General features: G+C 45.2%; 1 protein-coding gene across 3 annotated transcripts in view; it reads left to right on the forward strand.

Moving 5' to 3' along the window:
- Positions 1-25178, forward strand: part of MYO5B (myosin VB) — a 393467-nt gene that overhangs the window by 237191 nt on the left and 131098 nt on the right. For all 3 annotated transcript variants that reach the window (XM_050767677.1, XM_050767678.1, XM_050767680.1), the window contains exons 11-14: positions 9592-9673; positions 10211-10351; positions 18164-18286; positions 19158-19241. In XM_050767677.1, the coding sequence (XP_050623634.1) occupies positions 9592-9673; positions 10211-10351; positions 18164-18286; positions 19158-19241 (430 nt within the window). The remainder of the gene's footprint in view (positions 1-9591; positions 9674-10210; positions 10352-18163; positions 18287-19157; positions 19242-25178) is intronic.

A 25178-nucleotide genomic window follows, 5' to 3' on the forward strand; every position in this document is an offset into this window, starting at 1 on the left:
TTCTTTCTCAGAAGCCAGTTCGCTTTTTTTGGTTATAAAGTTGTCATATTTTAAAAGTGACTTCTTCTTGAGAGAAATAAGTCCCCATGCAGGGTTACTCCTCTGTAGCTCAGTGCAGTGCTGAGTTCACACTCTCTCAGAGTTAAGGATAACAAGTTAGATACAAGGGAATTCAGAGTGAACAAGCTAGCTGTGTGCCTGGGCCATTGGTTGCCAAGAAAGCACTTAACATACATGCCCTAAATGTGGAAGTGCACGCTACTCAATGGTCTGATTCACCAAGAAATTGTACAAATGTGGACTGGCCCAGGCTCTCTTTCGGGTAAGAGGGTATGTAATGAACTCTTAGAGAACTCTTAGAAGATTAAAATCAACAATTTAACAGAAGAGCAGGTGGCTTGAGTCTGGAGGTACTTTCTAATCTATCAGATCAGTGACATCATTTCTTAATCTGGGAGAAAACAACACAGAGCCCTGGGTGGAGAATTGGGATAGCGTGTGTGAGCTGTTTACTGTCATCTGCCCCTTTGCACTTACAGTGTCTTATCTGCCTTATTTCCCTTGGACTTCACATACCTTCCAGAAACCCAACAAACCTGCCTTTTTGTTTTTTAATGTGGTCATTTCTTGGTTGCCTGGAAGTGGGCATCACATTCAGCCCCACTTCTCGCCCTTTCTACTCACCTCCTTCCCAGTTCAAACTCATTCCAGTCGTTAGGCTTTATTCCATTCGTGACTATGAGAAGTGATTCTAAGGACCTTTTCATCCTCTGTGGCATCAGAAAACCCAAGCATTGTTTATTTTTTGAGTTTTGTATTCATATCCCTGACCATCAAACCTTGGAGGAAAAGACCATCTGTCCATTGTCTCACTCCTTCTTAGCAGGAGTGTGGGGATTCCTGAGTACCCATGGAGGATGCCCTGGGGCTGACCTGATGTCTTTGATTTTCTCACTTCTCCTTGTCTCTTTTGAGCAAGAGTGGCAAAAGTGGAGTCCAGAGAGAACAGAAAGAATACTGGGATGAGTTTCTGAATACAGCCAGCCACATCCATAAAGTGGAAAGGAACAAGGCGTTGCCTTCCTCTCAGGTTGGAAATGTGCAAAGCTAGGAAATGAGAGTGGAACTGCCCTTCTTTCCCTTGACCCCACCAGTGGCCACTGATTTCTTCCACTGGGATAACTGTCCCTGGATGAGCTGCAGTGCCTTTCTAGGGCATTACTGGCCTGCCAGTGAAGCTCATTCGTGAACTGAAGTAATTCTGTACCAAACATGAGCCATTCCACTTTTTCCCATAAATGTGTTAAATGTTACTACAGAATTAGCAGCCAGAGTGAATACACACTCATTTCTTTCTAAGCCAGCAGTACACACGCCAGCATCGTACACACACATTTCTCCCCATTGCTGTGTTCTGACTCGTAGTTAACTTGTAGAGGAGAAAAGGCTGTGGGCTCCTAAACAAATTAGCATGGGCCACAGCTGCTTCCACCATGACTATGGTGAGTCCTCTGCTCAGAGGCCCTTCCCTGAGGCTTTTCTGAATGGTTCCAGACACCCAGTGTCTGGTGGAAGCTTCCCTACATCTGTCTCCTCTGTCCCACCCAGCTCCAAAAAAAGTGCAAAGCAAGCAGTACCCAGAGCAATGTAGCCACCCCAAGCTGAGCTCTTCACCTTAACCAAGGGTCTGTGAAGTTGCCTTCAGGGCATTTTTGACCAGGCAGGGCATAGAAATTAATAGGGGATATCCTGGCAGCTTTTGGCTGGGATTCCCTTTCCAGGTTGCATTAACCTGCATTTGCCTCTCTAGGCCTGATTAATTGCAGTGTCTAATCATTTATACCTCTCTTCCCCTTGAGTCTCTAATCCTTTATTCCTATCCTCTCCTTGAGGCAACAAGAAATAAATGGCTTCAATTTGGGAAAAATACACATTTGCTTGTCTTTGATTCCAGCCTTCAAGATGCCAAGGTAGCAGAGGGCGTTGGCTATGGCCAGCCCATTCTTGCTGAGGACAGTTGGCCTGGGAGCAACACAGGCTGTAGCAGATTCATGTGTTCTGCTAAGGAACAGCTGGGGAGAGAATGGGGGTAGAAGGTGGGGAAGTTTTGTCCCCAGGAAGCAGGACATAGGATTTCCTGGGATTTTATATCCTCCTCAGTCCTCTGTTACTTTCTTGTGGTACTTCCTAATAATAAATTAGCATCCAACTCTAATCAGTGCTCTTTAATGGTATATTTACAAATGCTTTTAAGGCTGGGTGCGGTAGCTTATGACTATAATCCCAGCACTGTGTTGTTAATGGTGGAGGGTGTCCAGGTGCTTGGCGTCTTGAACAAAGAATTGGACAAAACGCACAAAGCAAGGAAGGAACGAAGGGATTTATTGAAAATGAAAGCACACTCCACAGTGTGGGAGTGGGCAGAATGAGTATTACATATTCATTTACAAGTTGTTACGTATTCTGGATATTAATCTTTTATCAGAAATATGATTTGCAAATATTTCCTCCCATTCTGTAGGTTGACAACAATGATATATTTTAAGTAAACTTCTTAGACCCACTGTTCACCTTTCTTTGGTGGGGAAAAAAAAAAATATTCTTTTGCTTTAGTTTTCTTGGTCTCGCTCTCCAAAATAAACTTATAAATAACCTCAACCTCAAAGCTACAATAGTTATTTGGAGGCTACCCATCTCCTCTCTAGCCAGTATCAAAAGGTTTCACAGAAAATGGAGGGGGAGAAATCAGTGATTGCATTAACCCTTCAGCCTGTGACAGTGGCCCAGCCCTGGACAGCCCTCTTCAGGGAGGACATGCATGGCTGGCCACAGTGTTCTCAAACCTTGCAGATCATCGGAAGCTGTTAGCTTCACCCTGGAGTCTCCCAGCCTCTTAAGAAAGCCTCATAGCTCAAGAGGGCTCTAAAGCCAGGCTCAACCTTCCCGAATTGTTCTGAGGTAGCCCTTTGGAGTGTGCCTGTAGCCTGACACTGCTCTGTGCTTCCAAGGCTCAGATGAAGTTCCATTTTCTCTCTGTCCATGCCAGTACTCCCACACTATTGTGGCAGGCCAGGTCTCACTAGCGTAGGCCTCTATAGCAACTGTTTCAGCACTGACTGAGTGGGTAAGTTAAATATTAAAAGCTGAAAAAGCCAGTGCCCACATACAAAGACTGGAATGTAACAAGAGCCCACTAAGAGTCTTGCCTAGGCCCTTCCTGGGCCTTAAAGCATGACAAAATAAGGAAGGAATTCTTAACAGGACCTGTTTAAGATTAAACAAGTTTTATTGTGGGATCTGAAGAAACTCCGCAGGTCTCTAGAAACAAGTTTATTGAGGGGTCTGAAGGAACTCCTCAAACCTCTGATTTAGCAGGAGACAAGATAAGGGTAATCACCCCAGCACCTAGACCCATTTAGATTAAGTAAATTTACTGAGGCTCCAGAGGAAAGTCTTAGAGACTCAGGTCTTAGTTATAGATTAGAAGAATCTAATCTTCCATCTGGGCTGGAAGGGCCCCAATTCAAGGCAGTGACTGGCAGACACAGTGCTCCTCCTGCTTGGTCTGGAGTGCATAGGAGTGGCCTCCTTCATCCCAGCATACACTTGACATCTTTGATCTTGTTTTTTCAACCTAGAATTATTTCTCGCATGTGGGCATGGCCAAAGACCATGCTTTAATGTGGTTTGTCTCCAAGCAGTTGGCTCCTTTAATCTCTAAATGATTTCCCACTCCTCCATGTTTTATACCTTGATGGGGGAGGTGAGCACCAGGGAAGGAGAAGTCTGATACATTCCGGGCACCGGCCCAGCCCCTTTGGGTGTCTGATGCCTCTATCTGTGGTGGTCCCTCTGCACAGGTGCTATCTCGCCACCACCACCACTACCTTTATGTCTTTGGATGAATGTACACTTACATGTAGATATATAGCTTAGATGGTATATACGCTCTGGAAAACTTTGTAATTTTGAGTTGGGCTGGCAATAATTTCCAGGCCTTATCCTTGTAACTGGTTGCAGAAAATAAACACTCTGTTCCTCCCCAGCTCATCTGCATCTTGTTACTGGGCCACAAGAATAAGCCCGACCTTCAGTCTGGTTTGGGAACACTATGGCTTCATTGTCTTTTAAAAACTGACCACACATACAATTTCTATTCCTTGGGGAGGCTCTCATGTACTAGTTTCCTATCATCAGCCCAGTAGCTCTTCTGGGCAGGGAGTGTGACTTGCTCATCTTTGCAGCCTTCACAGTTTGGGACAGTTGGTTGTTAGGTTGGGAGAGGATCGCCATATAGTAGGTGTTTTCCTGTCCTGCATTAGAGTTTCAGGCCTGAAGATGAGCTGGGAATTGGAGCATTTGGCAAATTGAGTGGATTTAGGTACTCGAGAGGAATAACTGCCCTTTGCCTTGGGGTGTGAACAGTGCCTGGGATTGTGTTCTCTCTAAAAAACTAGTCCTGAGTGGGGGCATCTAGGCACAGAGAAGCACCTGAGCAGAATGCAGGCCCCGCCATTCCAAGACGCAACCAGCATCCCGAGGTTGTTCAGTAAAGAGATCAGAAGGGTTGGCCTCTCTGACAGGCCCAGGGTGGCCTTGTGAGATTTAATAGGCTTCAAGATGGAAAGGGACCTTGAAAGGAGGTCTGGATCATTTCTCTGACCCCGATGCATGATGGCCCTGCTTTTAAAGGCTTCTCCAGGGAGAATTTCCCCACATTATATTTTCTGTGTGACTTCTAATAATTATTCCCTAGAAGCTGTCCTCTGTATCTAACCTGTAGCCCGTATCTTTTCAGTCTACCAAAGGCAGAATGCTGGAGAGTGAGCTTTGTAAGCTGGAAAGACCAGGCTGAGCTAGGAGATTTCAGTTCCTTTGACCTGTGCCAGGGGAACATCGAGTTTCCCAATCTTCAAAGCATCTCATTGCCTCTCTGTTCTCTCTCCAGGTCATGGAGTGAGAGGTTCAAGGAGGTTGATCATTAACTTAGTGACTAATTGACTTTTTATTGCAGTTTCACTTTCCAGTAGACACTACCTTATTTATAGAGGCATGTGTGGCCCTTATTACGCTCTGAAGTTAAGGTAGAATGAGGACGACATTCTATACTTTTCGACTTTGAAAATAGAAATTGAAATGGCGTGATCATTGTGCCATTGAGAGACCAGATGCCATGTTTCAGCATCGAGTCTTATTCTACGTTTTGACCTTACTCCGGCCCAAGGATTGTGGTTTAAATATTCTCAACATTGATTTTACAAGAGAAATTCAATTCTCTCGAGTATATAAATTTCTTTGTGACACTTTAATGTTGTGAACTATAAATTGATTCATTGTGTTTATTTTAAAAAGTAATCTCTGTTGATGGGAGGAATTACTACAAATATAATTCCATTGTAAAGGAAAAGTTACCTGATCTTCCTGACCGTGGCTTTCTGAGGTCTGTCGTTTTAGATGTTTCCCCGAGCGGCCCGAGCCCCTCATTCATTTCTGGGCCTCCGGCATTACAGTAATTATGCTAGATGGCAGAGGAATTGTTACCAGATAATACCTTAGAAATAGGAAAATTACAAGCTAATTTCAGGCCATCTCAAATTAATGAGAATGTTCTTTGTGGAGTGCTACCAATGTAAACCATTAGAAAATGACGAGTGGGAGATATTTAAATCCTCTGTGGAGCTTAGCACAGCTCTGCCAGCACACCCAATTGCTATTATCTGGCCAATTGCTGGGGTGGCTCTTTTATCTCCCACCTAGGTTTTATTAATTGAATTTCCTCTGGGGCTTTGCTGTCATCAGCAGCCTCTCTCAGGGTGGAGGATCAGGGAAGGCAGTAAGGTTCTAAGGGACATAGTTCAGTCTTTAAGACTGTCATCTGGGCTGGAAGGGCCCCAATTCAAGGCAGTGACTGGCAGATACAGTGCTCCTCCTGCTTGGTCTGGAGTGCATAGGGGTGGCCTCCTTCATCCCAGCATACACTTGACATCTTTGATCTTGTTTTTTCAACCTAGAATTATTTCTCGCACGTGGGCATGGCCAAAGACCATGCTTTAATGTGGTTTGTCTCCAAGCAGTTGACTCCTTTAATCTCTAAATGATTTCCTACTCCTCCATGTTTTATACCTTGATGGGGGAGGTGAGCACCAGGGAAGGAGAAGTCTGATACATTCCGGGCACCGGCCCAGCCCCTTTGGGTGTCTGATGCCTCTATCTGTGGTGGTCCCTCTGCACAGGTGCTGTCTCCCCACCACCACCACCCTCAGCCCCCACCAGGGCCAGCTGCAACATTTCTCTCTGGGATGGGACTGAGGGAGTACGCTCATACTGAGGGAGCTTGCATGACACTTTGTGTGACACTGAGAAAATTTAGTTGTCTGTACTGAAGAATAGAAAGGGTAGAGACATGAGTGGGCTGAATGGAGCCTGTGTCCATTGCTGTTACCTCGTTGGTATTACTACTGGCCCTTTCCCATTCACCATGAGCTCAAATACCTCCTTCTAGGACATCATCCTCCATATTCACAGCCCTTCCACCTCATCTGTTTTTCCTTTTTCTTTTTTTTTTTTTTTTTTTTTTTTTTTAGACGGAGTCTGGCTCTGTCGCCCGGGCTGGAGTGCAGTGGCCGGATCTCAGCTCACTGCAAGCTCCGCCCCCCGGGTTTACGCCATTCTCCTGCCTCAGCCTCCCGAGTAGCTGGGACTACAGGCGCCCGCCGCCTCGCCCGGCTAGTTTTTTGTATTTTTTAGTAGAGACGGGGTTTCACCGTGTTCGCCAGGATGGTCTCGATCTCCTGACCTAGTGATCCGCCCGTCTCGGCCTCCCAAAGTGCTGGGATTACAGGCTGAGCCACCGCGCCCGGCCTGTTTTTCCTTTTTCATGAAACTTTTCCTCCTCTCTGAATTAAGACTGTGGTCTCAGAAATCAGACTGTCTGGGTTCACACACTGCCTCTCTGCCTACCGACTCTCTGGCCTTGGATGGCACAGCTTACTCAGTCTCCCTGCCCATCAGTTTCTTCAGCCACAGGATGGGGTTAATAATAGACCCTAACTCTTTGCTGCTGGGGACATTGCTGAGAACTCGTGGAGCACTTGGGCTTAGTGTTCTGCGGGCTCTCATTAGCAGGGCCACTGCCGCCCACTTGGTGCATTGGGCAGTGTAGAATGAGAAGAGGTGTGTGTGTGTGAATGAGAAGTGTGTTTGTGTGTGTGTGTGAATGAGGAGTGTGTGTGAATGAGAAGAAGTGGCAAATGTCTATCTCTTCTGCATAGGCTTCTGCCCTTCTCACCCCTCAGCCTGATGCTGCTGTGGAGCACCTAAGGTGAGCCGCATGCATTTGTAGCTAAAGCTGCCAACGTGTGTATAATGTTGCCAGCATGGTGAGTGTGACCGCATCCGTCCTGTTGCCTGGGTCTTATCTGCACATCCAGTTGATCATTTGAGGCCCTCTCATCCCCATCTTCCTTCATGTCCAGAACCTTTCTATTCATTGGCCACCAGCAGCATGCGTCAGGCCCTGACTGGATCCTTCTGGCTTCTTACTGCAGTAAGAACTACCTCGCTCACTTTCCTGCCTCCAGGCTTGCACACCCTCCCTGGGCTCACAGTTGTTCTCCTGCCCATCTCTAAGATGCACATCAGGTTGTCAGTTCTTAATTTGACATCCTTCAGAATCTCTCTGCTGCCACCTGGTAAATTCCAGACCCCTTCGTGTAGCCGGCATGGCCTGCAGGGAGGACCCCTGCCTCCGCCCACTATGCTGTGCATCATGACCCCATCCTCCCCTCTACTGGTTCCACCTTTCCCTGCCCAAAGATTGGGCCGTATTGCGAACAATGGAGTTAAGCAATGAATGATCGTGTTGATATTCTAAAATACAAAGTGCTCAAGTAAGTCCATTTTTAAAGTTAAAATCCAACAAAATTGACCAAGCATCAGACAGTTCACGATGTACAGTGACTAGTACAGTCAGAAAGAAAAATATTGAGCTGTAGCAATGATAAAAAAATTCAAATTCAGACTTTTTATGTTCCAAGGAACCAAAGACTTTAAAAAGCTAATGTTACACAGTTGACCAAAGAGCTGTGATATACTACTATTCCCTGACTCCCAGTGAAGAGGGGCAGGGCGAGATGGGGAGAACACTGGAGGCTGACCCGAGTGGAGAATGGGGACATTTTCCAGGTGATGAAAATGTCCTCCATCTGTGTTTGCATATTCACAGAACATCTCGATCTAAAAATTCTCTATCAAAAATGTATCACCCCATCAATAGATGTTGAGAAAAAAATTTTAAGGAAAATGCATGAAAATATATACTTAAAATTGGTATATTTTACCGTGTGTAAAGGCTAACTCAATAAAGATTAAAACAAAATATTGTTGGCCAGTATTGGAAGAACAAGACATTTTCATACATTGTGAAGTGGATGTGGGGTCATAACATACATTAGTTCCACCTTTCCAGGGGTTAATTTGCTTCTACCTTTTAAGAAAAGTGGTACTGTTTGACATGGTAATTTCTCTAGGATAGCATCCTAAGGAAAGAATTATGAATTCAAAGAATTTGTCACAAAACTGATAGCAGCTAACAACTGAGAAAAGAACCAAAATGTCCTCAATGGAGGTGTGGCTAAATGGTGATGCATCCCTATGGGGGCCACTGCCAGCTCATGGGCACCTGTGTGAATTGAGAAAAGGTGTCCCCTCTGGATGGAACACACTCCTCTGGGGCTTGCGAGGGGGCTGACTGAATTCCAGCACCACCCGTCCCCCCACCTGAGCACCATTGCAATTCCCATGTCTAAACTACGGCCCTGATCTTATATGGTGGTTGATGAGGCAGATGTTAAAACTGATGCCTTCAGAACAGTGGTGTTGGGAAGTGTTTTCAATGGAATGTTAAATGATGATAATAGAAGGTAAGCCTAGGTGTGATGGCTCATGGCTGTAGTCCCAGCACTGTGGGAGGCTGAAGTGCGTGGATCACTTGAGCCCAGGAGTTCGAGACCAGCTTGGACAACATGGTGAAACCTTGTCTCTACAAAAAAATAGAAAATTAGCTTGGCATGTTGGCATGTGCCTGTAGTCCCAGCTACTCGGGAGGCTGAGATGGGAGGATCCCTTCAGCCTGGGAGGCAGAGGTTGCAGTTAGCCAAGATTGTGCCTCTGCACTCTGGCCTGGGTGACAGAGTGAGATCCTGTCTCAAAAAAAAAAAAAAGAGTAAAACATTACATAGTTCTGACTGTTTTCAAAAATGCAAAATTCCTAAAAGGAAACCCACCAAGATATAACTGGTGGTCAATATGAATGATGAAATCATTGCTGACTTTCTTTTTTCTTTTTTAAACTTTCTTTTCCAAAATTTTCCTGCTGTCATTACTTTTCCTAGTTTTGAAAATACGTTTGTTCTTTAATTAGGCTTTGTGTAGTGCTAACATCTGCAACAGTGCTCTCTCTGAACACAAGATGAGACAATGGGGATTCTGTGGTGGCGTCGGGGGAGACCTGGGTGAGAACAGCTTCGTTGAAGTCCCAGTGATTCCTTTGGTGAAAGGAGATGTCTCTTCTCTTCTCTTTCCATTCTGTAGGTTTGAGACATTTGAGGTAAACAGCTTTGAGCAGTTCTGTATCAACTATGCAAATGAAAAGCTCCAGCAGCAGTTCAACTCGGTAGGCTTGGTTTCCAGACCTGGGGGCACCAGGACTGGGGAGACTCCCCTGGGAGGGACAGCCAGGCCACCTCTCTTCCTCCGAGGTGGGTGGGCCCTGGCTATGTTCTGGTTTCCTGGTGGTGCCTCCAGCTTTCGGAAGGGGCTGTCCACTGCTCAGGAGGGAGAACTGAAGGAGGCAACTGTGCTGAGAGGGGAAATGATCCTCTCCTTGGCTATGACTCCCATTCCTCTGAGCCTGGGTTTCTTAGGGTATTTAAGCAACAGCAAGCCAGACGTGGGGCTTCCTTTGATTGATTGGGAATACAGCAACTCAGGTGATTGTTAAAGTGCCCCCAGGAAGTGTCCACCCAGGAATGAGGAGTCACCTCACTGTGCTTTGCTTTTCTGCAGTCACGACTATGACTTAGCGTCCAAACCTTATCTGGCAGTTCTCTGCTGTCCTCGAGAACCCAGAACTCGCTGAGCCCCTGGGGGAGGTGAATGTTAAGGTGTGTCTGCCTGCAGTTCACTCGTGCGACCTTTTTACTTGCCATAGCATGTGTTCAAACTGGAGCAAGAAGAATACATGAAGGAACAGATCCCTTGGACCCTGATTGATTTTTATGATAACCAACCTTGTATCGACCTCATCGAAGCCAAGCTGGGTATCTTGGACCTATTGGATGAAGAATGTAAGGTAAAACTGATGATGCAAATTAGTTCAATTCTACGGTAGGGATGTGGTACGAGGGAATCACATTAGATCTCAAAGGTGGAATTTCATCTGTGATCAGCTGGCCTTCAGTGTGCTGGAAGAAGCGTTGGCAGGCTGCATACTAGAAGCGTGTACTCTTCTGCGTGCTAGAAGGCAGCACATCTAACGTGACTGGCAGGTGTTGCTACACTGGTAAACATGTGCCTCTCTTAGGGGAGCCTGGGTGGCATGGGTTGGCATGATATGATGGTGGTTTGGACTTGATGTCCCAGGTAGCCTAGGTGCCAAGAGAAGAACTGGAACATCTAATGGGCATCCCTAGAAAGTGAAGACTCAAGTCTGGGATCACTATTGCCGCATCAGATGACTTGTGATAGAGCTGCATGGCATGGTGGCAGGTGAAATTCATAGATTTCCCCATCTGGTTTCTGATGGGCTGTACCTGGTGGGACAGGGTGAGTGCTGACTTGTCAGCCTGGAGACTGCCTGTCAGCACTGGGAGGGTAAGGTTTAGAGGATCTGGGTTTTATAAGTTACTTGACTTCTTTGGCCTCTGCTTTCCTGCTCAATGATAGGGGTTGCATCTAATCTCCAAAATCTCTCCCAGTTGAGTGGTTGATTGCTAGCAGGGGTAAATATATACCACTTCCTCCAGGGATGGAAACTCTAATCAACAGGTGTAAAAGCCACATGATTCTTGCAGTTGCAAGGGAAAGAACCCACTTGCTTTTACTTTCTGCTCTCCCACATCTTGCCTGTAAAGGGTTAGGTGTGGCTTGATGGTTTGGTAGGAGGTGTTTCCTTCCAGAAGGGCTCTCCTAGTTTCGTTGCCTTTGAAAATGAAAGGAAAACAATAGGACAGAAGACAGAGAAAAATATACCAGTTCTACAGCTTTCGTGGTTTTTTTTAAACCTCCTGAAGGTTTTTAGCATTTCACTAGAGATATGGGCTTCATCCTCAGAGTCAGTATCCGAGCAGAGATAATCTCTCAGTGTAGCAAAGTGTTTGTCCAGGCTTGCTCAACCGGGCAGGTAGCAGTAAATGTAAAACAATTGTCCCTAGATTGAGTAGCATGGGCTGAATGGCTGAAGTCACAGTCTAGGCCATCCTGCTGTTCATGACTCACTTTTATTTTCTTGGTTTCAGCATCCACTACCACCACCGCCCTTCCCAAACTTAGCCAAGGTCATGCTCCTTTTCCCCAGTCTCTTTTGAGATTCCCATCAGTAACTGTCTCCTCCAGCTCCACACCCCCGAAGCTAAAGTCAGCACCATGTCCTGTGTCCAACCCAGGCCTCTGGGATGCTAAGCTGGTGAGGCTCCCTGGGGCCAGTGCTCAAGGAGGACCCTGGCTTTTCATTCTCCCCCCAGGTGGTGAAGGTGAAGGTCATACACAGTTCTCAGGGCACATGGAGTAGGCAGTTTGTCCTACACAGGTCTGTGGAAAGCCTGGGTTTCCTGTAAATCAGGGTGGTGGGGGCTAGACGTGTCAAGACACTGGGTGGTACTGTGGATGTGGCATGTGTAAACACACTGGTGGCCAAGGAGATGAGATGAACACCACATTAAGGAATAAGACAAAAGTCCACAATGTGGAGACTTTTTGTAACAGGTTTAATTGCTCTGGGAGTTCAGGATGATTTAGCATAGTCTGATAGAGCATCAGTAACAGGTGGATTTTAAGCCAACAGTTGTTATTACATTTGTCAAAACTCATTGAACTGTATGCTTCAGTGAAAGGGTGCGTTTTACTGCATGGAAATTATTCTGCAATGAACCTGACTTTAAAACATAGTGGGGCCTGGAAGCACCCATGGCTGCGAGCCTGAGCAGGTTAGGGAATCCCCCTGGAGTTGCAGTGGCTGGGAAACTTGGTGCCCCTTGGGGAAGGATCCTATTGGGCTGTGGAAGCAGCCTCAGACACGTCCTTTCCTCCCTTTCTCTCAGACACTTTGCAGGGTGAGAGCGAATAATGACATTGCACTGTGAACAGTTGGGTTCTGTGACCCCATGTCGACAAGACACAAAGTCAAATGAAGGATTGGACTCATGGGGGCAGAAGCAGCCCATGGGAAAATCAGTTTTCTTGGGGAAGATGTGCAGTGGCAGGGTAGCGAGCTGGGTTTTAAATGAGAGGTGTGGAGATGGGGTGGCTATGGGTTTAAAGGGGGAGCATGCAGGGAGCACTCCCCAGGGCCTGTGACTGGTGCCACAGCTGCAGAGGAGAGTGTAGGCTGGACCAGAGTATTTATTAAACCACCTAAGGTGGAAAAGCCCCTTTGCAGACAGGCCTCAAACAAGCCACAGACTGCAATTATTCCTCCTTTATTCAAGTCCACTCCTCCAAGAAGGTGTTTGATTGTCAGAAATGTAAATTTCCAGGCTGCTCTTAACAGGACTCCAAAGATGCCCGGTGGCAGGTGGGAAGTAGGTGCGCACTATCCTCTGCTGCCTTCTAAGCCCTATTTGGGTTGGTACTTCCTGCTATCCTCTTCCCATTCATCAGTCCACTTTCTCTCAGAGGAACAGGCAACCTTGAACCCTGGAAGCAATTCTAGTGAGAGAAGCCTAGGTGCTGTCTCAGGTTGGAGGTGTTGGAGCAATCAATGGCAGGCCTGGGTGGGGCAGCAGGCTCTGCCCTGTGCCCTGTGATGAGGATTGTTTCCTGGAAGAAAGGAAATCACACAGGACTGTGGAGTGAAATCAGCTCACTCATGGGGATGCCAGTGCCCCCTACCCCCCGTTTTCTCACCCGGCCCAGGCTGCTATCAGGAGGGTTTACTCTGTATTCAGATCACGGGATTGTTGTTTCTTAAGAAGTGGCCCCAAAGGTTTCCTTGTCTAGCACTTTCGTGTAGAGGTGTGACTCCTGTGATGGAGGGAGGTGAAGTGGCCTTGCTATGTTTATGTATTCATTCACACGAGAAACCACATGTTCACGGAATAGTGCACTGAGCCCCTGCCCTTCAGACGTCAGCACTTCTTGAGAGGGTCAGGCAAGCACTGAAGTGTCATCTTCGATGACAAAGAACCAGAAACACTATGGAGGAAATGACAGAAGGAAGAGCGCCGTGGGGAGAGCATTCCCAAGCAAAGTCAGATGAGGAGGGGGCATTCCAGGTGAAGGGCATGTCACACTACACTTGGAGAACTTGAAGTGATCTGATTTGTCTGGAACTCCTGGTGGGGACAGGTAAGATTGGCAAGTAGGGACCATGGGAGAATGAGAAGCTATGTCCACCCTGAGCAGGTATTTGGGCTTCATCCTGAAGGCTCTGGGCATCAACCCACAGGGGAGAAGAATAGGAGAAGGGATCAGATGTGAATGATCAGCCCAGACTGTGTGCAAGCTGAGGTGGGGACAGCCTGGAGGAGGCAGCACCATGAGGCCATGTGGTAGGCCAGGCGGGAGGGAACAGGGCTTCCAGGAGCTTAGCAGGGAGAGGGTCTCCGTGAGTCCCTTGAGTGGAGCACTTCCTTCCAACGGAGTTGTTGGGACAGAAGTCTAATTTCGGTAATATGAGGAGAGCGGGAGGTGAGGCAGTGGAGACGGCGAGTTTGAACTCTCAGAGGCTTGGCTGTGAAGAGGAAGCGGCGGCGAGAGAGGGGCATGGGCATGGGTGGACTGTGGTCCCCCAGGAGGCAGGGGTGGGTGGATGGAAGGCCAGCCGGGAGAGAGGCCTTTCTTCCATGAGAAGGACAGAAAGGTGGGATGGCTGTGGGCGAATATGAGTTTCTGCATGTTAGAGCAGGAATTTGAGATTTCCTGCTTGACAGCCTCTATTTCCCCATGAAGGAGCTGAGGCATCTGCTGAGAGGCAGCAGGGTCAGAAACTTGAAGAGAATGGAGGAAGGTGGGAATGGCTAACCAGTAAACAGAAAGAGAAATTGCAGAGTGCGCAGATTGTTTTGCTGAGGTTAAAGACCATAAATTGAGTTTTAGGAGTTGTTGAGATCAACTTCCTGCTTAGATCTAGGAACAGTGTCTTAATCCATAGAAGTGATTCTCCGAGTAAAATTTTATTTTTTGGCTGCAGTACTTGTGTAAAAGTATCATGGCAGGGCTTGGTTAAAGGAAGATGAGTTGATGTGTGGTCTTATCCAGCCACCCAGGTATGGGTAAGGAGAGAATGGGTAGTTGGATTCATCTAGACTTAATGTTTTGCTGAGCGTGCAGAGGGCTATTTTGTAAAGGTGAAAAATAAAGGCCTGGAAGTGGCACTAGGGGTGGCTGGCAGGTGAGGAGGAAGGAGCTGCCTCCATTCCAGAGAGCAGTGAGGACTGCAGAGTCCTGGTGGGCCCAGCTGGGTTTCTGTGGTGGCAAAGAGGGAAGGGGCCAGAGGGTACTCCTTAAAGAGCCTGGGGATCCAGAGGTACTTATGGTACAATGATTTGAGAGGTCAGCAGGGGTACAAGGCTTGAAGTATGGAATGGAAGGAGACAGTGAGTGACCAGGAAGGTTGGTGCCAGTGGCCCAGGAAGACAGGGATGAGAAAAGAAGCAGACATAGAATAACTGGCCTTGGGGTCTGGTTTTTTTGTTTGTTTGTTTGTTTTGGTTTTGGTTTGTTTTGAGACAGTGTCTTGTTCTGTCACCCAGGCTGGAGTACAGTGGTGTCATCACAGTTATCACTGTAGCCCTGACCTACTGGGCTCAAGTGATCCTCCTGCCTTAGTCTCCCCAGTAGCTGGGGCTACAGGCAAGTGCCACCATGCCTGGCTAATTTTTAAGTTTTTTGTACAGATGAGGTCTCTCTGTGTTGTTGCCCAGGCTGGTCTTAAACTTGTTGGGCTCAAGCCATCCTCCCACCTGGGCCTCCCAAAGTGCTGGGATTACAGGTGTGAGCCATTGCACCTGGTTGTCCTTGGGGTCCTTAAAAGTCAGCTCCTATCAGCAGCTCTGTTGGGGGCAGGCTTTGGCCTCAGAAGCTGTCCCAGGCCAGCAATGGCAACATCTGTGATAGAGAGTACAGTTCTGTCTAGAGTTCCACAGGGAACACTGAGAGGGGCTTAGGGAGCTCAGAACTTGTACTCCCCCACTGCCATGCCTGCCTTTTTTTTTTTTTTTTTTTTTTTTTTTTTTTTCTATTTTGTTTTACTAGCAAGGAGTGGAATCAGGTCTAATGTATTTTTAACAGCTTTAATGAGATATAATTGACATATCATACAATTCACCCACTTAAAGTATACAATTTGGTGGTTTTTAGTATGTTCACAAAGTTGTGCATCCATTACCAACCACGGTCAATTTTAGAACATTTTCATCACCCCCTAAAAAAGCTCTTTAGCAGCTACTCCCCATTGCCCCCCTGCAGCCCCGGGCAACCACTAATCTACTTTCTTTCTGTATGGATTTGCCTATTCAGGGCATTTAATACAGATGGGACCTTTACTTTTTGATGTGATCAGTGGTCAGTACCATAAGGTCAGAGGGATTTAGGCCTCTGAGGAACAGAACCTATCTAGATGAGGACCGAGCTGTAGTCCCGGCTCCTGGCTCAGTGCTCTCTCTGCATTGCTTTGAGAAGAGCAGAAAGAAGTTCATATAAGCTGTATGTGGATTTCCTTTATAAACGATTCCGTTCAGCTGAATATTATGGAGCTACTGATATCCATGACCCAGAAGCTACCAAAGTATAAGATTTTTTTTCTTTCTCCTGTGGCTGTTTAAAATCTACTTCTGTGGAAAGATTTTTGGAGATAAGCACCTTCTACCTTGTTCTACTTTTGTGGCGCCCTTTAAAACTCTGTTGTCAGGCAAGAAGAGTTAACTTGTTCTGCTTGGAACCCCAGCTCTGCTATTTAATGGCAAAAGCCACAATTACTTTTGCACCAACCTAGTACTTCCCCATTATGTGACCTTGGCAAGTTACTTAACCTCTCTGTCTCCATTTCCTTATCTCTAAAATGCTTACAAACATAGCACCTAGCGGACATGATTGTTCGAGGGTTAAATGAATTGATACATCTAAAATGTGTAGAAAATGGCCTGGCAAACAGTAAGCACTGTGGGCACTACCTGTATCATCTGAGACTCTTGATCATGGTTAATTCCTGCTGGCCCTTATTTTTAGTTGGAGATGCAGTGGGCAGCAACAGGAGAGACTGATCCTTGTCAGAAAATATGGATACACTTGACCTTGGTTGTTCATTTCCTCTGCTTATCAATTCACACCAATCTGAATTACTGAATATGTAGGATTATGGAGTCTTCTCACAGAAGTCCAATTTCATCTCCAAGGCAAGATGATTTTGTTCCTAGCCAATTTTACGTGTTTGCCTGTGTGGGGCTTCCCACCATGGTTCTGTCTGCCTCAGTTTTGCCAGTCCTTCTAGGTCCCTCTTGTGCCCATCCTCTGGCCCACCCAGTCCTGACATCCGTGCTGGGAAGACCCCTCCTTCCTTCACACCCGGTGGTTCTAAACACAGAATGCTTGGAGACAAATATAAAACAGTATATATAGAAAGTGCTGAATTAAATATATTTTATTGTCTGCCCAGTACAATTAATAGCCTCCTTCAAGATAGTTTTCTTTTCTTCAACTTCCTTTGGTGCTTAGCACTGAGTATTCAATATTAGTTATGCCAAAATGAATCTTGAGCAAAATCAGTTTGCTTACAAAGGATTTAAGAAATTGGTTCCCAAGTATGTAAGCATTTTCTTTATGGCGCGGATTTTATTAGTTTGCCATAAAAATCTCTTTGTAAACGGCTAGTGCAAGGGTCACCTTCAACCCTTCCTGATCCAAATATGCGATCTCAACCAAAGAAGGGCAGGTCAATTAGTGACCCGTCACTGAGGACTGGACTGTTTCTGGTCAGTAGGTGTGTGCAGCGATGACCAGGGATGACAAGAGGGAGCACCTTCCTGTTGGAAGAGTTGCTGTCATCCTTGACAATTTGAGTGGTAGTTACAGTGACTCTGTTATATTTTCAATGAAGCAAGATGCTTTTTACATTTAAAGCCATCCATAAAGATATTGAAAGGGGCCGCCTTTCAGAATTCTTAATGCAGTGGAACCTCTAAGTCTGACTTTAGACAGTGGGAGATGCAGAGATTAGCACCATGTAGATCACTCACTAGGTACTTAGTTCCCACTGCATGGCCAGAGCCCAGTTCTAAGTTCTTTCAGGGACACATAAGCAACGTAAGGCACAAACAGTCCTTGAACCCAACAAACTTACAGTTTGTAGTGACGAAACTCAAAACTCAGGGGTGCACAATATGCTAGGGCACGTGTGAGAGCTTGACTGCGAGGAATCCCAAAGAAGAGAGAAGCAAGATCAGCAGTGGTCAGGAAAGGAAAGAGTTGAGCCAGACCTGGACTATGGTATTTAGGTGAATTTAGGGAGGGAAGGTAGGTTTTCCTGTGGCAGGAGTTCACCTGGGTGAGTGGGTAAGCTTGGCACTGCAGGTGGATGTGTTTGTGATGCTGATGTCACAGCCCCGGTTGCAGGGAAGTAACTTCAGGTGGTCCTGCAGGCTGTGACTCCGCTCCTGTGACCTTAGATTTCACCCTTATCCTCCCTAGCTCTTGCAGTGTCTGCCAACCAGCAGGCTCAGCTGCTCCCACAGGTCCCACGGGAGCCAACCCACAGGGGATGAGGGCACACCGTGGCAGGATCCTGAACATGTGTGGTTGAATTGTTCTTTGCACCGTCCAGTTAAGGTCCCAGTTCAAGGGCTGAATCAACCTTCATGGGGCTGGCCTACTGATCCCATCCCTCTGCTGCAACCCAGGGCTTCCTTCTTCCTCCTCACAAAGCACTCTGCCCTGTCTTGTGGTTCTGCAGGTCCCCAAAGGAACTGACCAGAACTGGGCTCAGAAGCTCTATGACCGGCACTCCAGCAGCCAGCACTTCCAGAAGCCCCGCATGTCCAACACAGCCTTCATCATCGTCCACTTTGCAGACAAGGTGGCTCTCCTCTCTGTTGGCTTGGGTATTTCCTTGGCCCCTCTCTAAGTAGACTTACTGGGCTCTAGACCTAGAGAGAAGGCTGTCCCTTCTGAATGCAAATGGCCTGAAGCCTCAGCTAGGTTCCCCTTCCATCCTCTTTTACCCACCCCTCTACTTCTAGGGGATACCAAGCTTACCACAAGGCATAACTTCACAGGGGGTGCTATAGTTGCCCATTCATATATATATACACACACATATATACACACATATATACATACACACATACATGTCTATATATATACATGTCTGTGTGTGTGTGTGTATGTGTGTGTATATATATATATATAAAAATTCTAAAGCTGTTAAGAGTCTACCCTCACGGAGCTTGAGAAAGAAGGGAGAGCTGAAAACAGAGTACCGAATGGTTTGGCTTCTTACCTGAAGCCTGTGTGGCTGCTCTCCAGGGGGCTGCTTTCTCAGTAGCTGGTGCGTGCATAGAATTTTTCTAAGTGGATTTCTGTTTGCTATGCACTAGCCTGGTGTTTCTTAAATTGTAATGTGTGCATAAATCACCTAGGGTCTTGTTAAAATACAGATTGATTCATTGGGTCTGAGATATGTGGCTGAGAAGCTGCATTTATAGAGCCCTAAAGAACCCTTTTATTATGGGAACTCCCTTTAAAACAATTTCTTCCACAAAATGAATAGTCAGTTCCCTGTACGTAAATCCTGACCACTTACTGGGTTTGCATTTTAAGTGGCAACATCTGTGGGTTTCCTATCTACTCACAGCTCTTTTCAGAAAATGCTGCATGGATGAGAGGAAAGTGGTTGAGAAACTGCTGAAGCACTAACGACTGTGTCTCTCTGGTTGCTGTGGCCCCAGGTGGAGTACCTCTCTGATGGTTTTCTGGAGAAAAACAGAGACACGGTGTATGAAGAGCAGATCAATATCCTGAAGGCCAGCAAGGTAAAGAGCGTCAGAAGCGGGGAGTGGAGCAGGAATGCCCGTGGCCAGTGCTGGGCAGGGAGTGGTGATGCAACCCCTTTAGGGTGGAAAGACAGAGATGCTGGGCAGGGAGGAGGCCAAGGGACTTGTCGGTCATTTCAGTATGAAAACACTTGAATGGCCATACCACCGTGAATGTGTCCGATCTTGTCTGAAAACACTTTAGTATGGCCTGATGGAGGGAAGAAAGCAAGGAGTGTAGGGGCATGGGGAGAGAACTGGGAAAGTTGCCTGCTAATGGAGGGGATAGGGGAGCATGGGAGGTGACAGGTAGAGAATGGTGAGCGCAGTGATGGAAATGTAGCTGGTGTCCGTCATGTCATCTGTCCTTTGTCCCCTGCCTGCAGATGTAAGATTATTTAAACCCCATCACATCTAGTATCTGCATTTAATTTGTTGAGCGGTCTATAGAACCTCTCTATAAGCAGAAATTTAATGGAATAGAAGGTGGGATTTAAGGAACACTTCAATCTACTACTTTGGACTCTTTCTCTGTTATTATCAGAATTTTATTTATTTCCAAGCATAGGAAAAGGTAGCAAATATTGTGTCCATTCTAGACGTAGAGGAAAGAAGGCACCAATTCACCCAAACATATCTTTATTAAACACCTGCTTTGGAAGGCCCTGCCCTAAACACACCATTTTCACACAAAGGTGAGCAAGACAGAGTCTACACTGTGGTTGCTCCCCTTTTAATGGGCTGTGAGTGGGCAGATGAAGACACACACAGGTAACTGTGAAAGGAGAGAAGGAGCAGTGGGAGAGGATGATGCAGTCAGGGGAAACATATGCGCCGGCACTCAAAAAGTCTACTGTGATGCAGATGCTGTTGCTGGCTTTAGCCCTGCAGAGGAAACCTGGGGCCAGGGGTAGGGGAACTTCCTAGAATTTAGGAGGCTTTCTCCCAGACCACATGATACTGAACTCACTGCAGGGGCCTGATAACATTGTGGAAATGGCAGATTAAGTTCTCTTTGTGATAAGCTTTAGATGAATGCAATAGGATGAGATGATAGAATGGAGAAAGTATATCCAGCAAAATGGACTCAGGACATAAAGCCAAGTAAACCCAGTTCTATCACGTGGTGAGGGGTTTAGGGAGGATTTGAGTCGCTAACAGCATGCAGACTGCCAATAACAGACCCCTGCCCAGTGTGATCTCTGGGTATCTGGAACATCAGAGAATTAGTCATCACTGGGACAAATTGGCTGTGGGTAAAAGTAAATATCACTTTGGAGTTCAGTGCAAGTTTGACCTTGCAGCTCCCTAAGTTTTTAGATCTCCAGTTTGTGGTGGTTAATATGACTTTTTCCATTTTTTCATGAGGGTGGTGACATAGGGAGGAGCCCCAAGGCACAGGGAAAGAAAGTAGATGGAAGTGGTCTGAGCACTAGGAGCCCCTTCCTCATGATGGTCTCTTACGATGCCTGGAGGCCAGTGACGACCTATAGGGCCAGAAAACTCTGTTGTCTTGGTAGAAGTTTCTCCTTTCAGATTAGGAGCAGAAACGAGGGATGGAGGGAAGAGAGGTGGGTACTTTTTATTTAGTACAGAGTCTGGTTCTGCCATTGTATTGATTTCTGAGCATCTTAATTTGAGTGACTCTCGGGGGTTCCAGAATCTAAAAAGGAGTGGTGCTAGGAAAACTCTGTTATACTCACTCTCCAGCAGGTTATCTTTTATTAATAGATGAGCTGCTTTTCCCTTATTTTTATTTAACAGCTTTATTGAATATTTGTGTAGTATATAGTGGTAACCAACACATGTAGTTAATCTCATGGAACTTAGTGAAAAAGATGCACAGTTTAATTACAAATTATGGAAATGCTAAGAAGATCAAGAAGAAGGTGTTATGGAAGAGAATGATAAGGGTAGGTTGGTGGCCCCCAAGACCACCTCCAGGTTCAACCATTTGCTAGGAAGACTCACAGAACTCAGCATATAGTTATGGTTATAATTTGTTACAGCAAAAAGTAAACAGCAAACTCAGCAAAGGGAGAGGTGGATGGGGTAATGTCTCCAGGAGACCAGGCACAAGCTTCCAAGAGTCCCTTCCACCTAGAATCATACAGGATGCATGTAATTCCCCCTAGAAGCAAGTCATGACACTTCTTTTGAAATGCCTACCAGGGAAGGTCACCTGAGCGCAGGCAGCCAGGGTTTTTATTTGGGGTTGATTCTATAGGCACCCTTAGCCTAGCACAAACCAAAATTCCAAAATCCCAGAAGGAAAGCAGATGCTCAACATAAACGATATTGTTTGCATGAGCAATTTAGGCACAGTGAACAGTTCTTACCAGGGAATGGTGAAAATCCAAGTTCCCCTGACACCAGCCAGGGGTCAAGCAGCCTTTCTAAGGATAGCAGATGCAGGCCTGCTGTGTTAGCTCTTTTCTATACAAGAATATTGTTTTAGATTGCAGGTACTGGGTTTTTATTAGAAATTAAACATAAGTTCAAAAAAATAAAAATAGTGTAGAAATATATAAAATAAGTCTTCTTTCCCACTCCTTGACCCATCTTTTGGTGGGTGAGAATGTACCCTATTCTGCATGTTGATACATCTTTTTAAGATTAAAATAACTGTATTATAGACACATAGTCCTCTGTAATTTAATTTTTCAGTTACCGTTGTATCTCGGTTGTCTTTCCACATGCATACACATCTATTTCTCTTTTTTAAACAACTGCTGATAATTTGCTATTTCAAATAATGTAACAATGAATATCCTTTATGTATATCTTTGCATACTTCTGTACAATTATGTCTGTTGGGTAAAATTTTAGAAGTGGATTGATGATGGTTCAAAGAGTATGCACATCAAAAGTGTATAGATGTTGCTCAGTTGGAGGACAAAAGAGGTATGATCTACTCTTGAAATGCAACTTCCTCCTTCTCTATCCTGCCCACCAACCACAATGCTAGCTTTCCCGCTCCCCAGCTAAAACTTCTAGAGAGCCAGTGACCTTGTTGCCACCCCTGTCCCCATCCCAGCAACACCCCTGAGATGCAGTGTAGCAGCACTGAGATTGACCAAGAAGGGCTCTGGCCGACCAGACACTAGCTGGAGGAGGGCTTGAGAACTCTCTGGCCTGAGCCCCTCCTAGCCTGTTTCAGACGTCTCAAAAGACAGAAAGCAAAGATTGATGCTGTATCACCATAAACCTGCAGATGGGCTATACACAGACTGCAGCTGCAAATCAAAGAGTGATTGTAAGTAGCTCTATACCATTCAGGCAGATGGGCACGTCTGGCAGCATCTGTCATTTTAGTATCTTTAAAGCTCATCATTTACTGAGTGAGTGGCTGTATTTGCTTTAAAATTTTTAGTTTTCATAGTAGCCGTATGAGGCATATGTTTCTAACTCCGTATTAAAGAAAAATGAAAACCTAGAAAGATACAAGTTTCTATGTCATTACATTAAAGTTGTAATGCTTAATTTTTTATTGGTTTTCATTTAGCGCAGCTAAATCTCAAATCCTGTTTGTAAATTCATAATTTTACTTAAAGTACTTTTATGAGAGACTTTTTTTTTTTCCCGTCGGGTGACATCCTTGATAAGAAATTAACAAGTCGTCATGAATAATTAAGCAGTAGGGGATAGAAGATACCCATATACTCTACCAACCAAAGGGATGTTCGAAGAACTCCCACTAAGAGCAGTGAAATAACATGGTGTTAATGAGAATGTAATTAGTGAAGCCAATTCCATTGCCTGAGCAGTTGTAATGTAGCTAATTGCTTTCTCAGCTATCAGAGCTATAAATAAACTTAAGAAATGCCTCTTTAAAACATGACTTCAAGTTTTTAACAGAGTCATTTGCTTTAAATACTAAAGGATGGAGATTTTCTCTTCCAATTTTTATTTATTGTGAAAAGCAATAATTTATCAACCAGGAAAAAAAAGAGCACTTTAAAAGGAGAATGTTTTTCCTCTGAAGATTTCCTATTCCTGACCACCACTACACATAGGTCAGAGGGACAAGCTGTGGGTCACATGTTTATGCCAGCATGTGCTGGGCAGTGAGGGTGTATTGGGCAGCGTTTCTGGGCTATGGGGCAGGCATCCCGATGCCATCTTTCCACTCTATCCCAGCATAAGGGATCTTGAGATGCATGTGGTCCAGAGGCCACCTTGACCCAAAGTCACCTACCCTGAGTTCATGAACCCTACACCTCCTTCCCAGAATTAATATTCCAACAAACTCATACCCCTCTGAATCTCAGAGATCCTACCACTTCCAAATGCAGTCTCAGTGACAGAGACCTACAATTAAAACCTAGATTTTGGACTGAACCTTGGTCTTGTTGGTACCCAAATTACAGCAGAGGAACAGCTCAGACAAGGCCCTGGTGTTCACTCCCCTCCTCCTTCCTGCTGCTTATGGCTTGACTTTGGCTTGTCAAGGAATGACAAGCACACATATCCATTGCTTTCCATGCTGATATGTTTTTTTAAAGTTATACACACATACCTTGTTTTGACCAAATAAGTTTGCTTTTTAAAAATCTTACGTTTACTTTTAATTTTTAAACTTATTTTCTATATAGGAGCTTGAGATAATAAACATACTACAAAATGTTCTCAAATGTACTTTGAGTGCTTCCTGTTTAAGATGTGCTGGTATTTGAAAAGCTTCTAGCAATACTTAAACCAAGCCGGACACGATGTAGGATAACTTTTTAGTTGACTAAACAATATCGTCTCCTTTATAATACAGAAGAGTCCATGTTGTCTTCCAAACAAAGTGAAGTACTGAGACTTTTCCTCCAAAGCCTATTTAAAACCCTTTTAAAATATTCATCTAAATGTCAGAGATTTTTCCCTCCAAAGGATACCATTAGTCACGTAAAAAGAATTGATTGAAAGGAAAATGTGTTTATTATGTTTACAGCCATAGATTTTTTTAAAAAAGAAAAGATTCTGGGGAAGAGACCCCAATCAAACTGCTCTTGTACTGAGTCTTATTTTAGCTTTATGTGTCTGTTTCAGAGGAAATATCTTTTATATTCTTATACACACAAATGAGTAGGTGTGATTTCCAAGGTAACAGCTATGTGTCAGCTGTAATTGACTTTTTCTAAACTGCCAAATGGGATTTAGAAAGTCTTTTCATGCTTCTTAGTCCCTTTTCGATTTGCTCCGGGCTTTTAAAATCTATATATAGAAATGAATAGCAGAGAATGCCAAAGCCAGTCCCTATGTACAGGTTTTAAACAAGTGACAGGAAAGTGTTGGTTTGTCTGGAGGTCCTTCCTTAAGCGTTTGAGTTTGAAGGGGGAAAATTGTGAGAAATGCCCGGGTGACTGCCCTAAGGTAAATTGTGGCAGCTCTCTTACTGCTCAGTCAGCTTAAAAACAGACTGCTTAATAGCTCTAAACACATAATTGGAGTTCGTCAGTTGCCCTGATCTGATCACTATACACTACATATGTCAAAACATTACTAGGTACCCCATATATGTACAGTTACTATGTGTCAATTAAAAAATAAAAATTTAAAAACTTCTCCCTTTCACTCAGAAATGTGATCCTTTGTATGGGTCCTTTGTCAAGTAAGAGCTTGGTGACTACTTTTCACTGTGACTCCGAGCTTGTGTAGAGTTGGGACACTCCTCGAGTGAGGTGTCTTTACCTAGCCCAGTCTTCTTAAGGGATGGGTGTGGATGGGGTCAGTAATGTGTATTTCTTGCTTGGGTCTTTTGCGGTTGTCTATAGCCCAGCGTTGAACATGGTATCTCTTAGTCTTTCAGTCCTGTCATCAAACTAGATCTCTTTCTATGTTCATTGAGTTTATAAAACAAATTTTGAATAGAATACGAAGCATACTACCCCTCCTTTTGAGAATTAATATTCCAACACAGTCATCTTCCTCTAAATCCCAGATTCTACC

The sequence above is a fragment of the Macaca thibetana genome, chromosome 18 (assembly GCF_024542745.1).
Source record: "Macaca thibetana thibetana isolate TM-01 chromosome 18, ASM2454274v1, whole genome shotgun sequence".
Taxonomy (NCBI): domain Eukaryota; kingdom Metazoa; phylum Chordata; class Mammalia; order Primates; family Cercopithecidae; genus Macaca; species Macaca thibetana.